We start from the raw sequence: 16,381 nt of genomic DNA on the forward strand, positions 1-16,381 counted from the left end.
GCACGTTAGCACGAGAACTGCGTGGTTATCATTCATTTGCTGTAGCCCTGAGAGTCTGATGCAGTCACTCCTTAAATAAAAACAAAAAATGATGCATTAGACCTCATCAAAACATAGAAGGGACTGGTGCTGTGGCGTAGTGGGTAAAGCCGCTGCCTGCAGTGCCAGCATCCCACGGCCACTGGTTCTAGTCCCGGCTGCTCCACTTCCTACCCAGCTCTCTGCTGTGGCCTGGGAAAGCAGTAAAAGATGGCCCAAGTCCTTGGGCCCCTGCACCCAAGTGGGAGACCTGGAGGAAGCTCCTGGCTCCTGGCTTCAGATCAGCGCAGCTCCGGCCGTTGCGGCCATCTGGGGAGTGAACCAGCGGATGGAAGATCTCTGCCTTTCAAATAAATAAATCTTAAAGTACAATTAGTAAAGAGAAACCATAACCCGTGATGCTTGGAATATTATATCTGAAAAAAGACTTTTACCCAGAAAAGTACAGAGAGCTCGTCTGAAAACGGGCCAGGGCCCTGTGCGACGCAGCCACACGGGTGTCCTCGGTCATTGGGGGCACCTGCAGTGCCTGTGCTCCCCTGGGGCTCACGGAGGGTCCAGCACCTGCGCTCCCCTGGGGCTCACGGAGGGTCCGGCATCTGCACTCCCCTGGGGCTCACGGAGGGTCCAGCGCCTGCGCTCCCCTGGGGCTCAGAGGGTCCAGCGCCTGCGCTCCCCTGGGGCTCATGGAGGGTCCGGCACCTGCGCTCCCCTGGGGCTCACGGAGGGTCCAGCACCTGCACTCCCCTGGGGCTCACGGAGGGTCCAGCGCCTGCGCTCCCCTGGGGCTCAGAGGGTCCAGCGCCTGCGCTCCCCTGGGGCTCATGGAGGGTCCGGCACCTGCGCTCCCCTGGGGCTCACGGAGGGTCCGGCGCCCACGCTCCCCTGGGGCTCAGAGGGTCCAGCGCCTGCGCTCCCCTGGGGCTCACAGCTGAGCACCTGCGCTCCCCTGGGGCTCATGGAGGGTCCGGCACCTGCGCTCCCCTGGGGCTCACGGACTGGCAGAGCGGGGCTCACGGCCGGATGACTGAGGGCCTGGACTCACCTGGGGCTCACGGACGCCGAGCACCTGCGCTCCCCTGGGGCTCATGGACAGCCAAGGGCGAGGTAATAAGGACTGGGGGAGGGCTCCGCGGCCTCGTGCACACACCTGCCCCATGGCCCAGAGCAACGAAATGAAAACCCGTGCACGGAACGCAGTTGACCCTGGGACTAGCCCCGACCCCCAGGGAGGGCGTGCCTCGGTGTGCGCATGCGTGTACCCGTGCACACAGGCACGTGTGCGCGTGTGCACAGTGCCCAGCCCCAGCAGCCAGGCACAGGGGCTGCGCTGGCGAACCCTCTCTGTGACGGCCCAAGGACAGGGCTCCGGGAGGGCGAGGCCCTAACAGCCGCTGAAATGGACGGAGCTGGGAACCCCCTGGGGCGGGTGCCGGGGCCGCAGGTGCTGCTGCCGACACGGAAACGCGACCAAGGCGTTTACTAGACTGCGGGTGTCTGTTACAGGGCCCGACACGGCTCTTGTTACAAAAACAAATTAACACGAGTGTGCATGGCCCCACAGGCGTGCGGGACCTGTGGGCTGGGTGGCACCAGGGGCTCACGCTCTGCTGGGGCTCGGGCACGCGCCACGGCCTCGTCACAGCCCCGCCCCCCACCCAGCACCTGTGCCGCCACCATGCTGGAGGCAGCCAACAGCAAAGGTCCCAGCCTGCCCCGGGTGTGCCCCCGTGGCGCTGGGGGCCGGGCGCTCCCTACGGGACGCCTACCCTGATGGTCGCCACGTCCATCTGGGAGGGAAGTGCCTGGACACTGGTGTGCAGTCCAGTGCCCACCGTGGGGTGGAGTCTCCCAACCACGTCTCCAGCACGTGGCTGTGTGCTCTTCAGCTGGCCACGGACAGGTGTGGAGTGGCCTGGCCCTGCCCTGGGGCAGCCCGGCTGGGCACCCCTAAATAGCCCCCACCTGGGGACCCCCAGTGACCACCCATCATCCCTCCCTCCACGTTGCCCCTGGCCCAGCCACTCTGGGTCAGAGGAACCTTTGACCAAATCTGCTCACACCCCAGCAGCTGGGCGACCTCGGGCAGCCTGGAAACCGTCACCCCTCTCGGAAAGGGACGCGGGACCCAGGGGACCCACTTAGCCTGCAGGAAGGTGGCTGCTTCGGCTTCCAGCCACCCCAGGCCTCTGCACGCAAGCAGGCCGCCAGGGCCGGGGCACACTGGATGGCTGGTAGCAGCTCAGGGACAAAGCCGCACGTGGCACACGGCTTTGGGGCGCGCACAGCCGTGGACGGAGGCGACAGCTGCTACCCCAGAATATCCTGCATCCCTGCTGCTGCGGGAGGCCCACAGGCTCGGGGGCCGCGCCGTCCCCGTGGGCACGGGGTGTCTGTCCACCTGTCTGCTCCTCCACGCACAGCGCCTCCCAGACGCCCCTGGCCACCTGTGTCCCCACGGGGATGGGACTGGACCCGGCGCTTCTCCCGGGGCTGGGGAATGTCACGGGTCCCCTGCCCGGGCCCTGCATGCCCCAGCCGCCACACGTGTTAAAGGCACCTCGGGAAGACTTCAGGGAACGCACGTGACCAGCGTGACAAGCTGTGCCACTCAGCACCCAGCCTGCCCCAGACACGCACACGGGACAGAGCCCGGAACAGCTGCCTGGGGAGGCCCCCGGCCACCACGCTGCCCCCTCACTGGCCGTCTGACTCAAGTTCCAGGCCCAGCCCCCTACTGCTTGAGACCCCTGGAGACGGCCCGGCAGCCCCGTGGCGGTGCCACCTGCCGATGGCCTCATCGCTGGGGAGGGGCTGAGGCAGGATCGGGCTCCTGGGTCCTCACACCCAGTGCACCAGGGCCTCCGGGAGCCCCCTCTGCTGCTGACCCGGGCTCCTGGGCGAGCGGCATCCGCAGGGCTCCGGGCCTTGGAGCCCGACGTGACTGGCCACTCACTTCTGGCCTGCCCGTTCTCCAGCGGCCTTCCCGGGCCTGTGCCGTGAACACGGAACATCCCATGTCATTTCAGACCCCGCGGCCCCGAGAAAGCAGCTGTGGCCCTGGGCCCCCGGAACGGGCCCCGCGCGTCCGGCTCACTGGCGGTCTGGGCGCAGCTCAGCCCTGGCTCCCTTGGTTCTCGGGCTGGCGGGACGGGACGGAGGTGGGAAAAACGAACTGAGACAGAGGGTGCGACCCGGGCGGCCAGACCCCCGACGCGACCTCGGGGCCACCTGCCCGGGATAGCGGGCCGAGGACGGGCGCCCAGAGGTGCTGTCACCGACGGGAGGGGCAGGGCTCGCGGTGGCCGGGCGTCCCGGGGCCCACGGCTGCTCTCGGCCGCTCGGTCGACACCAAGCACGCCGATTCCTTTCAACACGCAGAAAATTCAAGTACTTTATTGAAAAACTGCTCAGTTTCATCTGGAAATATATATATATATATATATCTGCGTATACATCTCTGCTTCAGAACGGCCGTACTGCAGCCTGATTCTCTCCGCCGCAAAGTCCTTCACTCAAACATCCACGTGAGGCAGCGAGTGTTACACCTGACGCGGCCGCGGCCCCCGGCCCGGGCAAGCGCAGGCACACACAAACCGCCCGGGCCGTCTTCCCGCCCCGATCGCTGCGGCCTGGGGCGGGGAGGGAGGCCCTGGCACACGCACGCGTGCTGAGGTAGCCGTGCAGCGGGTGGCCCCTGGGGGAGGCCGTGCCCGCCTGGAGCTCCGCGCTCAGGACCCCCAGCAAACGGCTGAGAGCAAAGTGCAATGGAAGAGGCGGTGGGGCCCGGGGCGCGGCGGGGAGGGAGGCGGCCCCGGGTGGAGGCGGTGGGGCCCGGGGCGCGGCGGGGAGGGAGGCGGCCCCGGGTGGAGGCGGTGGGGCCGGGGCGCGGTGGGGAGGGAGGCGGTCTCAGGTGGAGGTGGTCGGGGTCCCGGGGCCTGGACACGGACCCGCTCGCAGGTGCCAGAGTTCAGATCCCGGCCCGTGGCTGGCGCTGTCCCCAGCAGGGTGGGGGAGGGTGGCCCCATCCGGACTCCGCCTCCCAAACCCCCCCGCCCCCTGGCCACGGCCGCCTCGCAGCTTTGGTGTGGGCCGGCCGGGGGAGCGAGCGCTGTCCACTCGAATGCCTCCTGAAGGGACCCTAGGGGGGCAGCCCCGACGGGCGCAGCACCAGCAGCGCGTGCGGTGCTCGGGGGCGCGTGCCGGGGCCTGCAGACGGCGCTCACCGAACCGCCCGTCACCGACACCGCCGTGGTCCCAAGTCCTCGGGGGACCCAGGGCCGAGGACATCGATGGCTTCTCGTGTTCGACTGTCATTTTCGGGAATGCAAAATCTTACTATTTTTGTTTTTTTTTCTGAATTGCTTATGGTCTACCTTGCAAATGTTTTACAATTTAAAAAACATGCAGAAAAAGAAAGCTGAAATTAAAAGATCTTTCTCAATTTAAAAAAGGATTTTAAATGATTTTTTTTTAATTGTGGAAAAAGTAATTGAGTGTGGTATTTTTGCCTAGTAGCTCGAACCTAGCCTACAACTACTGAATTCCGGCTGCGTTTTGCGAGGGGCCCCGGCCGGCTGCACCTGCTGCCCCAGCAGTCCCCGCCGCGCCCGCCGCCCCGAGCGTGGAATGTGTAAACAGGCGTGTGGTTCAGACCATGGACTCCGTCTGCACCGGGCCCTGCAGGCCCTCGCTCCGCGACAGCTTCAGCGTGGTGGGCTTCTCACCGTCCCGGCCCTCGCCGGCGGGCGGGCAGGACAGGCCTTTCTGCTCCTCCCTGGCCTCCTCCGACGCCTCGGGGTAGATCACCAGGAACGTGGCCGTCAGGAAGCCCAAGAAGGAGCCCACGGAGGCCACCATGGGGATGACGCGCACGGTGCCCACGGCGTCGACCACGCCCCCGAGGGCAGACGCCACCAGGATCTGCGAGATGTAGACCTGGCACGAGAGGATGGCGCAGTCTATGCCGAAGCCGCGCTTGGAGTTGCCGGGGCTGTGGTGGACATACTGCAAGAGAAGGAAGTGCATGTGTGAGACCGCAGCCACGGACGGAGGCTCACGCGAGGGGCCGCCGGGTGGCACGGAGCACGCGTGGAGTCGCCAGTGCCGCCCACGCAGCAGGGGTGGGAGCCGCAGCTCCCCAGGCCAGGGAGCCTCCGGCAACCTCTCCGGCCCGAGCCCCCCGACGCCCAACTCCTGCCCCGCCCCACGCAGAGGGTGGCAGCGGCTCCCTGTGCCTGGCGGGCTCCGGGCGCGAGCCCACCCGAAGGCTCCCAACAGCACAACTGCCCACTGCCCATGGGCGCCGGCAGCGGCCGTCCCTCGGCCTGGGCCACCGCGGCCCATGGAGACAGTTCAGCAGGGCTGTGTCCACCGTCTGCACCCCAGTCCCAGGGCGGGACTTCAGACACTCTCGTAAAACACGCAGATAAGAGAACGGTAGAGAACGGGAGAGGTGGCAATGCACACAGTCGGGCTAAGGCAGAGCGCCGAGTGCAGGAGACAGCGCCGCGACCGCACAAAACCAGGGAGCAGGTGCAACGCGCTGGGCCCAGAGGGCGCCTGGGCCAGGAGCCGGGATCGCAGGGCTCACGGCCTCGGCCAGGAGCCGGGCTGGCACGGCACACGGCCTCGGCCTGCCGCAGGTGCCCGCCGGCCCTCGGTGATGACGAGGCCACCAGAGACCCCGCGTCCGCTTCATTGCACAGCGCTCACAAGCTCAGGTGCGCGCAGGGCAATCAACAACCTCAAGCGCACGTTAGGCTGAGAACCAAGGCAGGGAGTTTAGCACGTTAGAGCAGGAGACACCACGGAGCAGGACCCCGAACACACGGACACGGGCCAGCGTGCACCGAGGCCTGTCAGCGCCAGCCGGGCGGCGCCACCTCGGGCTCCACCAGGCGAGATCCCGCCACGCACCTGCTGCGCAACGCGCACACCCCCGCTCCCGCCAGCCAAGCGCAAGCCCCCTCCTCGTGCACGGACGTGCAGAACGGCCCCGGAAGACCGACACGCGAGCCCTGTGTGACGCCGCCAAGCGCCGAGACCGCCGGCCCGCCCCCACGCTCAGGAACAAGGGGCAGCTCAGGGGAGGCCATGCGGACTCCACGGGGGCGGGGGGGAGGTGCCCTGCTCTCCCCCACGCTGCAGACTGACACAGCACCGGGCCTGGCTCCAGCACCCACACGAGGCCCCGGGAGGGAGGGACACAGCGCTGGGAATCAGGGCCAGGGCTGCCTGGGGTGGAGGGGCTCCTGGCCTGGGTCAGGTCAAGTGTGCGCTCCCCCCTGCGCCCGAGCAGCCGCTACACTGCGATTAAGAGCCCGTTTAAGCAGGAGTTCTGTTCTGTTCTCGCTGCTGTCACCATGGCTGGGGCTGAGGGGCAGGCGGGAGCGCCTGGTGTCTTCCTCCCCCCAGCACAGGGTCTGCCTGCTATGCCTGAGACCTGCAACCCACCTCGGCCCCGCGGTCACACAGCCCGGCCCGCCTGGCCCCCGCCTGGCCCCCACCTCGGCCGCCTCAGCCCCCTCGCCCCTGCGGCCCAGCCCGCCTGGCCCCACCATGGCCCCTGAGGGCATGCACCCCAGTCCATCTGCCCCCGCCTTGGCCCCCCAGGCACCTGCAGCCTGGCCCACCTGCCCCGCCTCGGCCCCTGATCCTGTGCAGCTCAGCCCGCCTCAAGGGCAAGTGCTGGGGCGGGTTTACAGAGACACGGTGGGATGGCAGAGACGCGGCGGGGTTACAGAGACGCAGTGGGATGGCAGAGACGCAGTGGGGTGGCAGAGACACGGCGGGGTGGCAGAGACGCGGCGGGGTTACAGAGGCGCGGCGGGGTTACAGAGACGCAGGGGGATGGCAGAGACGCAGGGGGATGGCAGAGACACGGCGGGGTGGCAGAGACACGGCGGGGTGGCAGAGACGCGGCGGGGTGGCAGAGACGCGGCGGGGTGGCAGAGACGCAGGGGGATGGCAGAGACACGGCGGGGTGGCAGAGACACGGCGGGGTGGCAGAGACGCGGCGGGGTGGCAGAGACGCGGCGGGGTGGCAGAGACGCGGCGGGGCTGCAGAGACGCGGCGGGGTTGCAGAGACGCGGCGGGGTTGCAGAGACGCGGTGGGGTGGCAGAGACGCAGCGGGGTTGCAGAGACGCGGCGGGGTGGCAGAGACGCGGCGGGGTGGCAGATGCGGCGAGACCGTCAAGCCCCGTGGTCAATGACCTTTCGGATACTGGGCTCGGGAAAGCTGCTCAATGAGGGCCCCGGCCTGCAGGGGACGGGAGCTCCCTCCCCAGGGGATGCGGCTGTGACCCAGGGGCCTTGGGGACAGCAGCAGTCCCGCCAGCCTCATCAGAACACAGACAAGGACCGCCTCACGGGAGGCAGTGGTCACAGGCCACGCAGGCCCTCCCGAGGCCTGGCCCCGCCCCCGCCAGCACCCACCTCCTTGATGTCGTGGTAGTGGCCCAGCAGGGCGTAGGGGCAGTAGGAGATGCTCATGGAGACGACGCCCATGGCGCTGATGGTGGCCATGGCCACGTAGACAGTGGGGAACATGGCCATGATGGCCGTGCCCACCGAGAAGCCCAGCGTGCCCAGAACGTAGATCACCCTGACGCTGAGGTCGTAGTGGTCCAGGTACTTCTGCAGTAGGGCTGAGAGGCCGGGTGGTGAGCAGGAGGGCTCCCCGCACCCCCACCCTGGCATGGTCCCCTACCTGCCCCAGCCGGCCTAGCCCAGCCAACACCTCCCCACACACACGCAGCCGGGGCCCAGCCAACACCTCCCCCCACACATGCAGCCCGGGGCCAGCCAACACACACCCCCTCACACACACACATGCGCAGCCCAGGGCCCAGACAACACACACCCCACACATGCAGCCCGGGGCCCAGCCAACACCTCCCCACACACACGCAGCCCGGGGCCAGCCAACACCTCCCCCCTCCACATGCCGCCAGGGCCCAGCCAACACACACCCCACACATGCGCAGCCGGGGCCCAGCCAACACACACACCCCCCCCACACACACATGCGCAGCCCGGGGCCCAGCCAACACACACCCCACACATGTGCAGCCCAGGGCCAGCCAACACACACCCCACACACACGCAGCCGGGCCCAGCCAACACGCACCCCACACACATGCAGCCCGGGGCCAGCCAACACACACCCCACACACACGCAGCCAGGGCCCAGCCAACACCTCCCCACACATGCAGCCCAGGGCCAGCCAACACGCACCCCCCCCCCACATGCAGCCTGGGGCCCAGACAACACACACCCCACACATGCACAGCCCGGGGCCCAGCCAACACACACCCCTCTACACACGAGCAGACTGGAGCCCAGACAACACGCACCGCCCCACACGCAGGTGTGCAGCCCTCGGTGGCTGCTCTCTCCGGCTAGGGGAAGGCCCGTTCAGCACCACGTCAGGGTCCCCATGCCCCAGCCCCCCTGGGCAGGCTTCTCACCTGAGCAAATAGCACCGGTGGCCGCGTAGATGACCAGGCCCCAGCAGCCCGTCTTCACGCCGGCGTTGTAGGCGTGCCAGGCCGTCGAGTTGGAGGGGGCCTGTGCCAGAGAGAGGCCAGGGTGAGGGTGTGGGCCGTGCACTGTGTGTGAAGGGGCAGCCCCGGCCCAGGCCAGTGCCTCTGCCCCCAGCACCAGGGGAGGCCGGCTGGTCGGGCGGTGGCAGAGACCCTCGTGCGCACCCGGCGGCCATCGCACCCCCCACCCCGAGCCAGGCGTGGGCCCACTAGCCCGGCAGCAGGGACGCGGCTTTCTGCCATCAGGCTGCGGGCTCTGGGGTCGTCTGGTGCAAGGCCGCAGACGGCTCAAGCCACGCCCACTGGGGGGCCCCGGAAGTGCCTCCCGCTCCTTGTGAAGTGCTAGGCACCCGTGGCCGTGCCCCTCGGCGCTCACTCGGTGCCCCCACCGCCAGCCCACCTGCACGCGGGCGCCGAGGCGGGGGCTCACCTTGGGGTTCCCTTCGAAGATGACCTGGCCCATGAAGTCGGTGTAGAAGACGGCCTCGGCGATGACGGAGAACCAGGTGAGCAGGTGGCACAGGCACAGGCGCGTCAGCTCCCTGGGCATCTTCAGCATGGACAGCCAGAGCAGGCGCACGGTGGTCTCGCCCTCGCCCTCCTCGCTCTCCGTGTCCCCGCTGGAGGTGGTGGCCCCGCTCTGGTGCCGCTGGCGCTGCCGCTGGCGCTGCCGCTTCTGCATGTCGTACAGGTCGCTCATGCTGCGCGACGGCTTGATGAGCACCACGGCGTTGGCCCGCCGGTGCCGGTAGCGGTGGGAGCCGATCTTGCCGTAGTAGGAGAAGGTGCTGGAGGCCTGCCGGCGGAACACGTGCCGGCGGCGGCGCACGGAGCCCGGCGGGGCCGCGGCCTTGGCGTCCGCCCTGGCGCAGCTGCTGAGGGCGTCTCCGGGCGCAGAGCCGCCGCCGTTGGGGACTTTGGCTTCCTGCGCGTGCCTGTCGAGCAAGGTGTCGTCCTCCGCGGCGTGCTCCCTGAGCAGCGAGCAGAGCCGGGGCCGCCGGGCCTTGCCGAGCTCCTGGCTGGTGCTCCGGGGGGTGCCGGGGCGGGAGCCGTCGTGGAAGATGGACGGCTCGATGCCGTGCAGGAACAGCAGCTCGGGCTCCACGTCGAGCGCGGCGTCGGGCACGTGCAGCACCGAGTCGCTCTTGCTGCGCACCATGTCCACGTCCAGGTAGTCCAGCGGGAGCTCGTGCTCCGACTGCACCTCGTCCGGGAACGGGGGGCCGCCGTCCAGGGCGCTCGGGCGGGCGGCGGGCGCGAGGGGGCCCCCGAGCTTGGCGCTGGGCAGGCCGCTGGCCGCCTCGGGGCTCCGGTCCTGCTGCGGGCTGTACTGCTCCTCCTCGATGCTGAACAGGTGCAGGGCCACCGACACGGTGAAGATGATGGCGGCGAAGAAGAAGAGCACCTGGTTCTGCGTCCTGAACCAGTCGCCCAGCACGGTCTGCGTCCAGTCCAGCCCGCCCAGCACGTAGCCGATGGCCCCGCCCAGACCTGAGCGGGGAGAGGAGCGGCGGTGAGCGGCTGCCAGCCGGTGCCAGGGCCCAGGGCCACGGCTCGGCGCACAGAGAACAGCGCGAGACGGGAGAGCAAGTGGGGCGGGACCCAGGTCTGAGAACCGACCCACGGAGGCCCGCTGACCGAGCAGGGACCATGGGCCAGAGGGGACCCAGCTGCCGCCCTGGGGGAGCGCGGGGCTCTGGCTGCACCCGCGTCCTGGTCCCAGGCCGGACGCCCCGGCTGCCCCGCCCCGGGGGTGCTCACCGGCGGAGAAGGCATGGATGTTGAGGGCCATGTCCTGCTCCTCGCTGTCCACCACGTCCAGCAGGTAGGCGCGGATGGGCCCCTCGGTGGCGTCCGCGCTGAAGTCCAGCACCACCACCCCCAGCACGGTGAGGACGATGCCGATGGGCTGCTGGTTCGGGACATCGCCGAGGGCCAGGCCTGGACAGAGCACAAGGAGGGTGGTCAGAGCCAGAGCCAACCAACCCCGGCCTGGGGGGCAGCCCCCACCCTCGCCCAGGGAAGCCACCCTCTGACCCGGCAAGGCCGGCACGCCGGGCGGGCTCCTCCTACTGCCGCGCTCACTCAGGCTCCATGTCCCTCCAAGACGGGACAGTCCTCTGTGCCCCCACCTCTCCCCTCGAGAGCCGACAGAGACACAGAGGCTTCCGGAGCCGTCCAGCTCAAGAGGAAGCGGCCTCCCATCCCCGGCTCCTGAGCCACCTGAGGGTACCGCCGCACCTGCCCAGTGCGCCCTGACCGGCAGAGCCGGGCCTCCCCTCACGCCAGCGAGGTGCCGTCCTGGGACCCAAATCCCCGTGATGGGCTGAACCCACACTGCCTGCGCCAGGGTGGGCACAGGGGCAGGGGCTTTCGCCAGGAAGCTCGGTCTGGCCACGGGGCAGGACCCAGGCTCCCAGGTCACCCTATCTGGGCTGCAGGGGGCAGGACCGCCCCACGGCAGCCTGGAGAGAGCCGCCTCGCTCCCCGTGCGTCTGCTCCCTCCTCGGCACAAGCAGGACGGTGAGGGCCACAGTGCCCAGCAGACCACCAGCACTGGGGCGTGGGGGCGGGACTCACGGAGGCGACGCTGGGTCTGCACCGAGTGGGGGAAGGGCACCCCCACCCAGGAGGCTCCTGGGCTTTCTCCTGGGCCGGCGGCTTCCTGCTCCAGCCCGGGAGGCAGGGGCTCCCAGGGAGCCCGGGGCAGGAGCGGTTCCCACGCGCCGGGCGTCGGCGGAAACAGCAAACCCAGCACGCAGACAGGAGCGTGACACACACACACCACGCGCCCCGGGCGTTCCCGACGCCCCGTCCAAGAGAAGGAGAACAAAAGGCCGTTCCTGAGAGCCGGCTGGAAACAGGACGCGGGGTCAGATACGCTCGCAACAGGAAGCGCGCCTGGACGGGTGCCCCCGGCGTTCCCACGTGGGCCCGCAGCGCCGGCCCCGCTCACCTATGGCCGAGCCGTTGAGGAAGAGTGCCACGCCCACGAGGACGCCCACGCACAGCGCCAGGATGAAGGGGCGCCGGCGGCCCCAGCTCAGGGTGCAGCGGTCACTCGCCGAGCCGATGAGCGGCGTGAAGATGAGGCCGAGGATGGGGCTCACGAACCAGGTGAGGCTGTAGTACTGCTCCGGGAGGCCTGCGGGGACACGCGTGGGCACGCTCAGATACAGTGTCCCACACGCCAGGCACACGTGTGGGCACGCTCAGATACAGTGTGCCACACGCCAGGCACACGCATGGGCACGCTCAGTGTCCCACACGCCAGGCACACAAGTGGGCACGCTCAGATAGTGTCCCACACGCCAGGCACACACGTGGGCACGCTCAGATAGTGTCCCACACGCCAGGCACACGAGTGGGCACACTCAGTGTCCCATACGCCAAGCACACGCGTGGGCACGCTCAGATACAGTGTGCCACACGCCAGGCACACGCATGGGCACACTCAGATACAGTGTCCCACACGCCAGGCACACAAGTGGGCACGCTCAGATAGTGTCCCACACGCCAGGCACACACGTGGGCACGCTCAGATAGTGTCCCACACGCCAGGCACACGAGTGGGCACACTCAGTGTCCCATACGCCAAGCACACGCGTGGGCACGCTCAGATACAGTGTGCCACACGCCAGGCACACGCATGGGCACACTCAGATACAGTGTCCCACACACCAGGCACACAAGTGGGCACGCTCAGATAGTGTCCCACACGCCAGGCACACACGTGGGCACGCTCAGATAGTGTCCCACACGCCAGGCACACGAGTGGGCACACTCAGTGTCCCATACGCCAAGCACACGCGTGGGCACGCTCAGATACAGTGTGCCACACGCCAGGCACACGCATGGGCACACTCAGATACAGTGTCCCACACGCCAGGCACACGCATGGGCACACTCAGATATAGTGTCCCACACGCCAGGCACACGTGTGGGCACGCTCAGATACAGTGTCCCACACGCCAGGCACACGTGTGGGCACGCTCAGACAAGGCCATACATATGAGCACGCTCAGACGCGGGGTCCTACACCAGTCACACGTGGGCACGCTCAGATGTGGGGTCCCACACCGGTCACACACATGGTCACACTCAGCCACGGGTCACACAGCAGTCACACGGTGGCCACGCTGAGACCCGGGGTCGCACACGTACTGCTCAGGTGGGGCCCCCACCTGTGCACACAGCACTGGGAAGGAGACAGGTGGCCCCGCCACCCACGCTGGCACGCACACACCCACCACCCTTCAGGGTCCCCCGCAGACTTCCTGTTCCCTGTGGTGGTGGCGGATCTGGGGTCAGCGGAACCCAGCAGGTGTGCAGGAGGTGCGGCACTGGCTGAGCACGAGTGGAGAGCACCCTGCCCCGGCCGCGCACAGCAGGTGGCTGGAGGGGGGCCGTGGCATGGGCCGAGACCAGGCCCTCCAGGGCACAGGGCAGGAGAGGGGCAGAGAGCTGCCATGCACCGCATCCCCACGGCCACCAGGGGGCTCTGTGGCCCCAGCAGGAAAGGCACTGGGCACTCAGGCCACAGCACAGCCAGGGCTGCCTGGAATAAAGGTATCCATCCTGCACTGGGTGCACTGCACCCAGCTGCCCACTGCACGGGGGTGGGGGGGGGGACAACCGTGGCACAAAGGCAGGGGTGCCACCAGCAGCCAAAGGACCCGGCTGCAGCTCCGTGCGACACGGCACAGGCCACACACGGCCGTGCACACGCTGGAAGTCCCCCTGCCCGGACAGCCAAAGGCGTGGGCAAGGACCTGCCAGGCGGGCGTTGCGGTGTGACAGCGCTGGATGGAGTCCCGGTCACTCTGCTTCCCGGCCAGCTCCCTGCCACCGCATCTTCCAGTACCAGGCTCCCTCCCCCCACCTGGGACGCGCTCGGAGCTCCAGGCTGCTGGCCTCAGCCTGACCCAGACCTGGCTGTTGTGGCCGTCTGGGAGTGAGCCGGTGGGTGGAAGACCTCTCTCTCCCCTGCTCTGGAAATAAACCAGCGTTAGAAATAAACTCTCTGGGCTCTCAGGTCGGGGGCCGCTTGCCCTTCGCAGGGGGCGGGGCTGGGGGACAGCTGGGCTGCGGACGGCAGTCCTGTGTGCATGGCCCCTGGTGAGGCTCTGTCCAGCTGGGGGCTGGCTGCCCTTCCATCCTGCCAAAGGCACCAGGCAGGGCAACAGGGGCTGAGCCAGGGAGAAAACATTTTTTAGGAAGAAGAACTCGTTCTCCGAGGGGCGGCAGGAAGCACCTTTCCACAAGGCTGCGGCGTGCCCGGGAGGACAGTACCCGCCCAGCCGAGCTCTGACCACGCCCACACCACGGCGACTCCGCCTTCCATCTGAAGACAGAGCGCTCCGGGGAGTCGGGAACCGACAAGGGCGCCGAGTGGTTGCCACTGGACAGCCAGGGCCCGCGGGGCCGGCACCACGGTGTCACGCCAGGAAGGCAGCATGGCAGGTGCCCGGCTGCTCCGAGCCGGCGCTGGGTTCACACCGTCTGCAGGGTGCGGGGCATCCAAACACGCTGGCGGGACCCGGGAGGCCTTCCGCGCCCACCACACGCCCGAGCTCGCTCCTGTGCAAACGTGGCCACTCGTCACGACCGTACCAGTCCACGCCAACCTGCCCGAGTCGCCACGTGTGCCAGCACAGGGCCTCCCTGCCACGACACTGGCCCCTGACGACGTGGGGCGCCTGGGGAGTCGCCTGCCTGGGAGGCTCCCACGCCGGCTCCTCCCCGCCCACAGCAATACTGCGTTCTTCACAGCAAGGACACACCCACCCACGCTGATGGCCCAGGCCCCTCCCCCAGCCCAGACCCACAGGGGTGCACCTGTGGAGACCTGAACCGAACCCTGAGGCAGGCCTGGTGACGGGTCTCCTCCTCCCTGGGCACCGGGCCACTGCATCGACCCGTCTGCTGCTTTGCCTAAGGCACAGAGCACCGCGGGGCCAGCCAGAGACCCCCAGGCCCCTGCCGACTCCTCTCCTGCCCAGGCCTTGGCTGTGGCTGCCAACACGCCCTCTCCCCAGTCAAAACCCTCCCCCTTGGCGCCCCCCAGGGCACAGCACTCCCACCAGGATCGATGGGCTGGGTCCAACGAGTCCGCAGCCTCCGCCCTCCGTGCCCTTCGGCAGCCACACCGGTTTGGCGATGGCAATGGCAAACACGTGTGGTGCAGATTCGGCCCGAGTGGATTTGTGTGCACAATGCAGAGTGACAGCTCACGTGCGGGCGGAGCCGGACCTGGCCTCAGGCAGCATCCGGTCCCGGAGCAGCCACTCACTGGCCGAGCGGCGCACTAGCCATCAGCCCTGTGGGCAGGCAAGGGCTGCGGGGAGCCAAGGGAGACTGGGCACTGGCAAGACAGGAATGGGCAGAGGTGGAGTGGGCGCAGCCGACAGCAGACCAGGAGGACAGAATGGACAGCGCAGGCCTCAGAGCCACGGGCCCCGCCCAGCCTGTCCAGGGCCTGCCGGGTGCCGAGTGCCCAGGCTCACCAAGCCGGTGAGCACAGCCATGCCAGGTCCAAGCCCGGGAAACACACGCCTTCCGGCACCCCACAGGTAGGTGCGGGAGGAGGTGGCAGGGCCAGGGCCATCATCCAGCAGCGCCAGGCCCCAACTGTCGTTGCCTGGGCTCCCGGAGAGGTGACAGGTGCACCAGTCTCAGCGCCTTCCCTAGGGCCGTGCCTCTCACGCGGGCTGGCAACCCGTTCCCAAATGCGCTTTCCAGAGCAGGCGGGGGCGAGCGCAGGTGGACACGTGGGTGCGGCTCCCCGTCACGTCCCAGCCACCCCACGGCGCCCGCTAAGGCCAGGCCAGGCTTCAGGGGCCAGGCCACACAGCCCGCACAGCCCTGCCTCTGCCTCCTTCCTGTCCCTGCTCGGATGCTCTCCAGCGCCTCCTTGTGGCGGCTGCTTGCACTGGGCTCGGAATGGAAAACCCTTGGCTGGGTTTAGAGGTGAACCACGCCGAGCCCCACGAGGCGGCAAGCAGGCTGGGGTGGTGGGCCCTGGGCTGCCGACTGCCGCGCTGAAGCTGTCCCGACAGGGACCCCACGTCTGCACTCTGCGGTGTCAGCAACAGGCAGGCTCTTCTCTGGCCCAGGCTGGCTGTGTGGGAGACGGCGGGAGCCTTGGGCACACGGTCCGTGATGGGCGCATGGCAGGGGCCACCCCACGGTCACTGGTGCAGGCCATGAGGGAGCTGGCGGCCGGGTGGGGCTGGCTCCTGGAGCCCCCTGACGGAACAGCCCCCTCCCCTCTGTGGTCCCACCCAGCACAGGGGCTGCTGGGACGAGGAGCAGTCCTCCCCCAGGGTGGGGCCATTACAGCTTCCCTGTGCTCCTCCCACAAATCTCTCGTGGCAGCTCGCCCCACAACTGCATAGGTGCCGCCTCCAGGGCCCCCTGTCTGCCGGCCCAGCCGACTCACCCTCAGTGGCCTGGCAGAGCCTGGAACCTGTGCTGGCCATCCCTCAGCCTTCCCTGGGGCACCCACCTAGGACCCAGGGTGACCTCAGAGCAGCGGGGCTGGGCTCAACCTGCTGGGCAAGGCCCGGCGGCCTCAGCCACGCTCTGTCCATCCCCCCCTCCCCCCGGGCGGCTCGGAGGATGACCATGGAAGCATCTGTCCAGGGCTGGGCCCAGCCGGCGCGGCATCAGCGCTCTGCTCGCTGCTCCAAGAATCACACAAGGTCACCGGCCGAGACCCCCTTCCACACAGGCGCCCAGGCCTGCACACGCAGTCGGGCTGGCCCCCACCCCCGACGTGTGGCCAACCGCCC

General features: G+C 68.5%; 1 protein-coding gene across 3 annotated transcripts in view; it reads right to left on the minus strand.

Moving 5' to 3' along the window:
• Positions 1–3,407: 3,407 nt before the first annotated feature.
• Positions 3,408–16,381, minus strand: part of SLC45A4 (solute carrier family 45 member 4) — a 61,752-nt gene continuing 48,778 nt past the window's right edge. For all 3 annotated transcript variants that reach the window (XM_070075865.2, XM_089335792.1, XM_089335793.1), the window contains 6 exons: positions 11,545–11,733; positions 10,350–10,529; positions 9,019–10,079; positions 8,514–8,613; positions 7,479–7,690; positions 3,408–5,046 (listed from right to left, as the gene is read on the minus strand). In XM_070075865.2, the coding sequence (XP_069931966.2) occupies positions 4,690–5,046; positions 7,479–7,690; positions 8,514–8,613; positions 9,019–10,079; positions 10,350–10,529; positions 11,545–11,733 (2,099 nt within the window). In that variant the 3' untranslated portion in view covers positions 3,408–4,689. The remainder of the gene's footprint in view (positions 5,047–7,478; positions 7,691–8,513; positions 8,614–9,018; positions 10,080–10,349; positions 10,530–11,544; positions 11,734–16,381) is intronic.

The sequence above is a fragment of the Oryctolagus cuniculus genome, chromosome 6 (assembly GCF_051225735.1).
Source record: "Oryctolagus cuniculus isolate XC-2025 breed Fujian yellow rabbit chromosome 6, ASM5122573v1, whole genome shotgun sequence".
In the NCBI taxonomy this organism is placed as follows: domain Eukaryota; kingdom Metazoa; phylum Chordata; class Mammalia; order Lagomorpha; family Leporidae; genus Oryctolagus; species Oryctolagus cuniculus.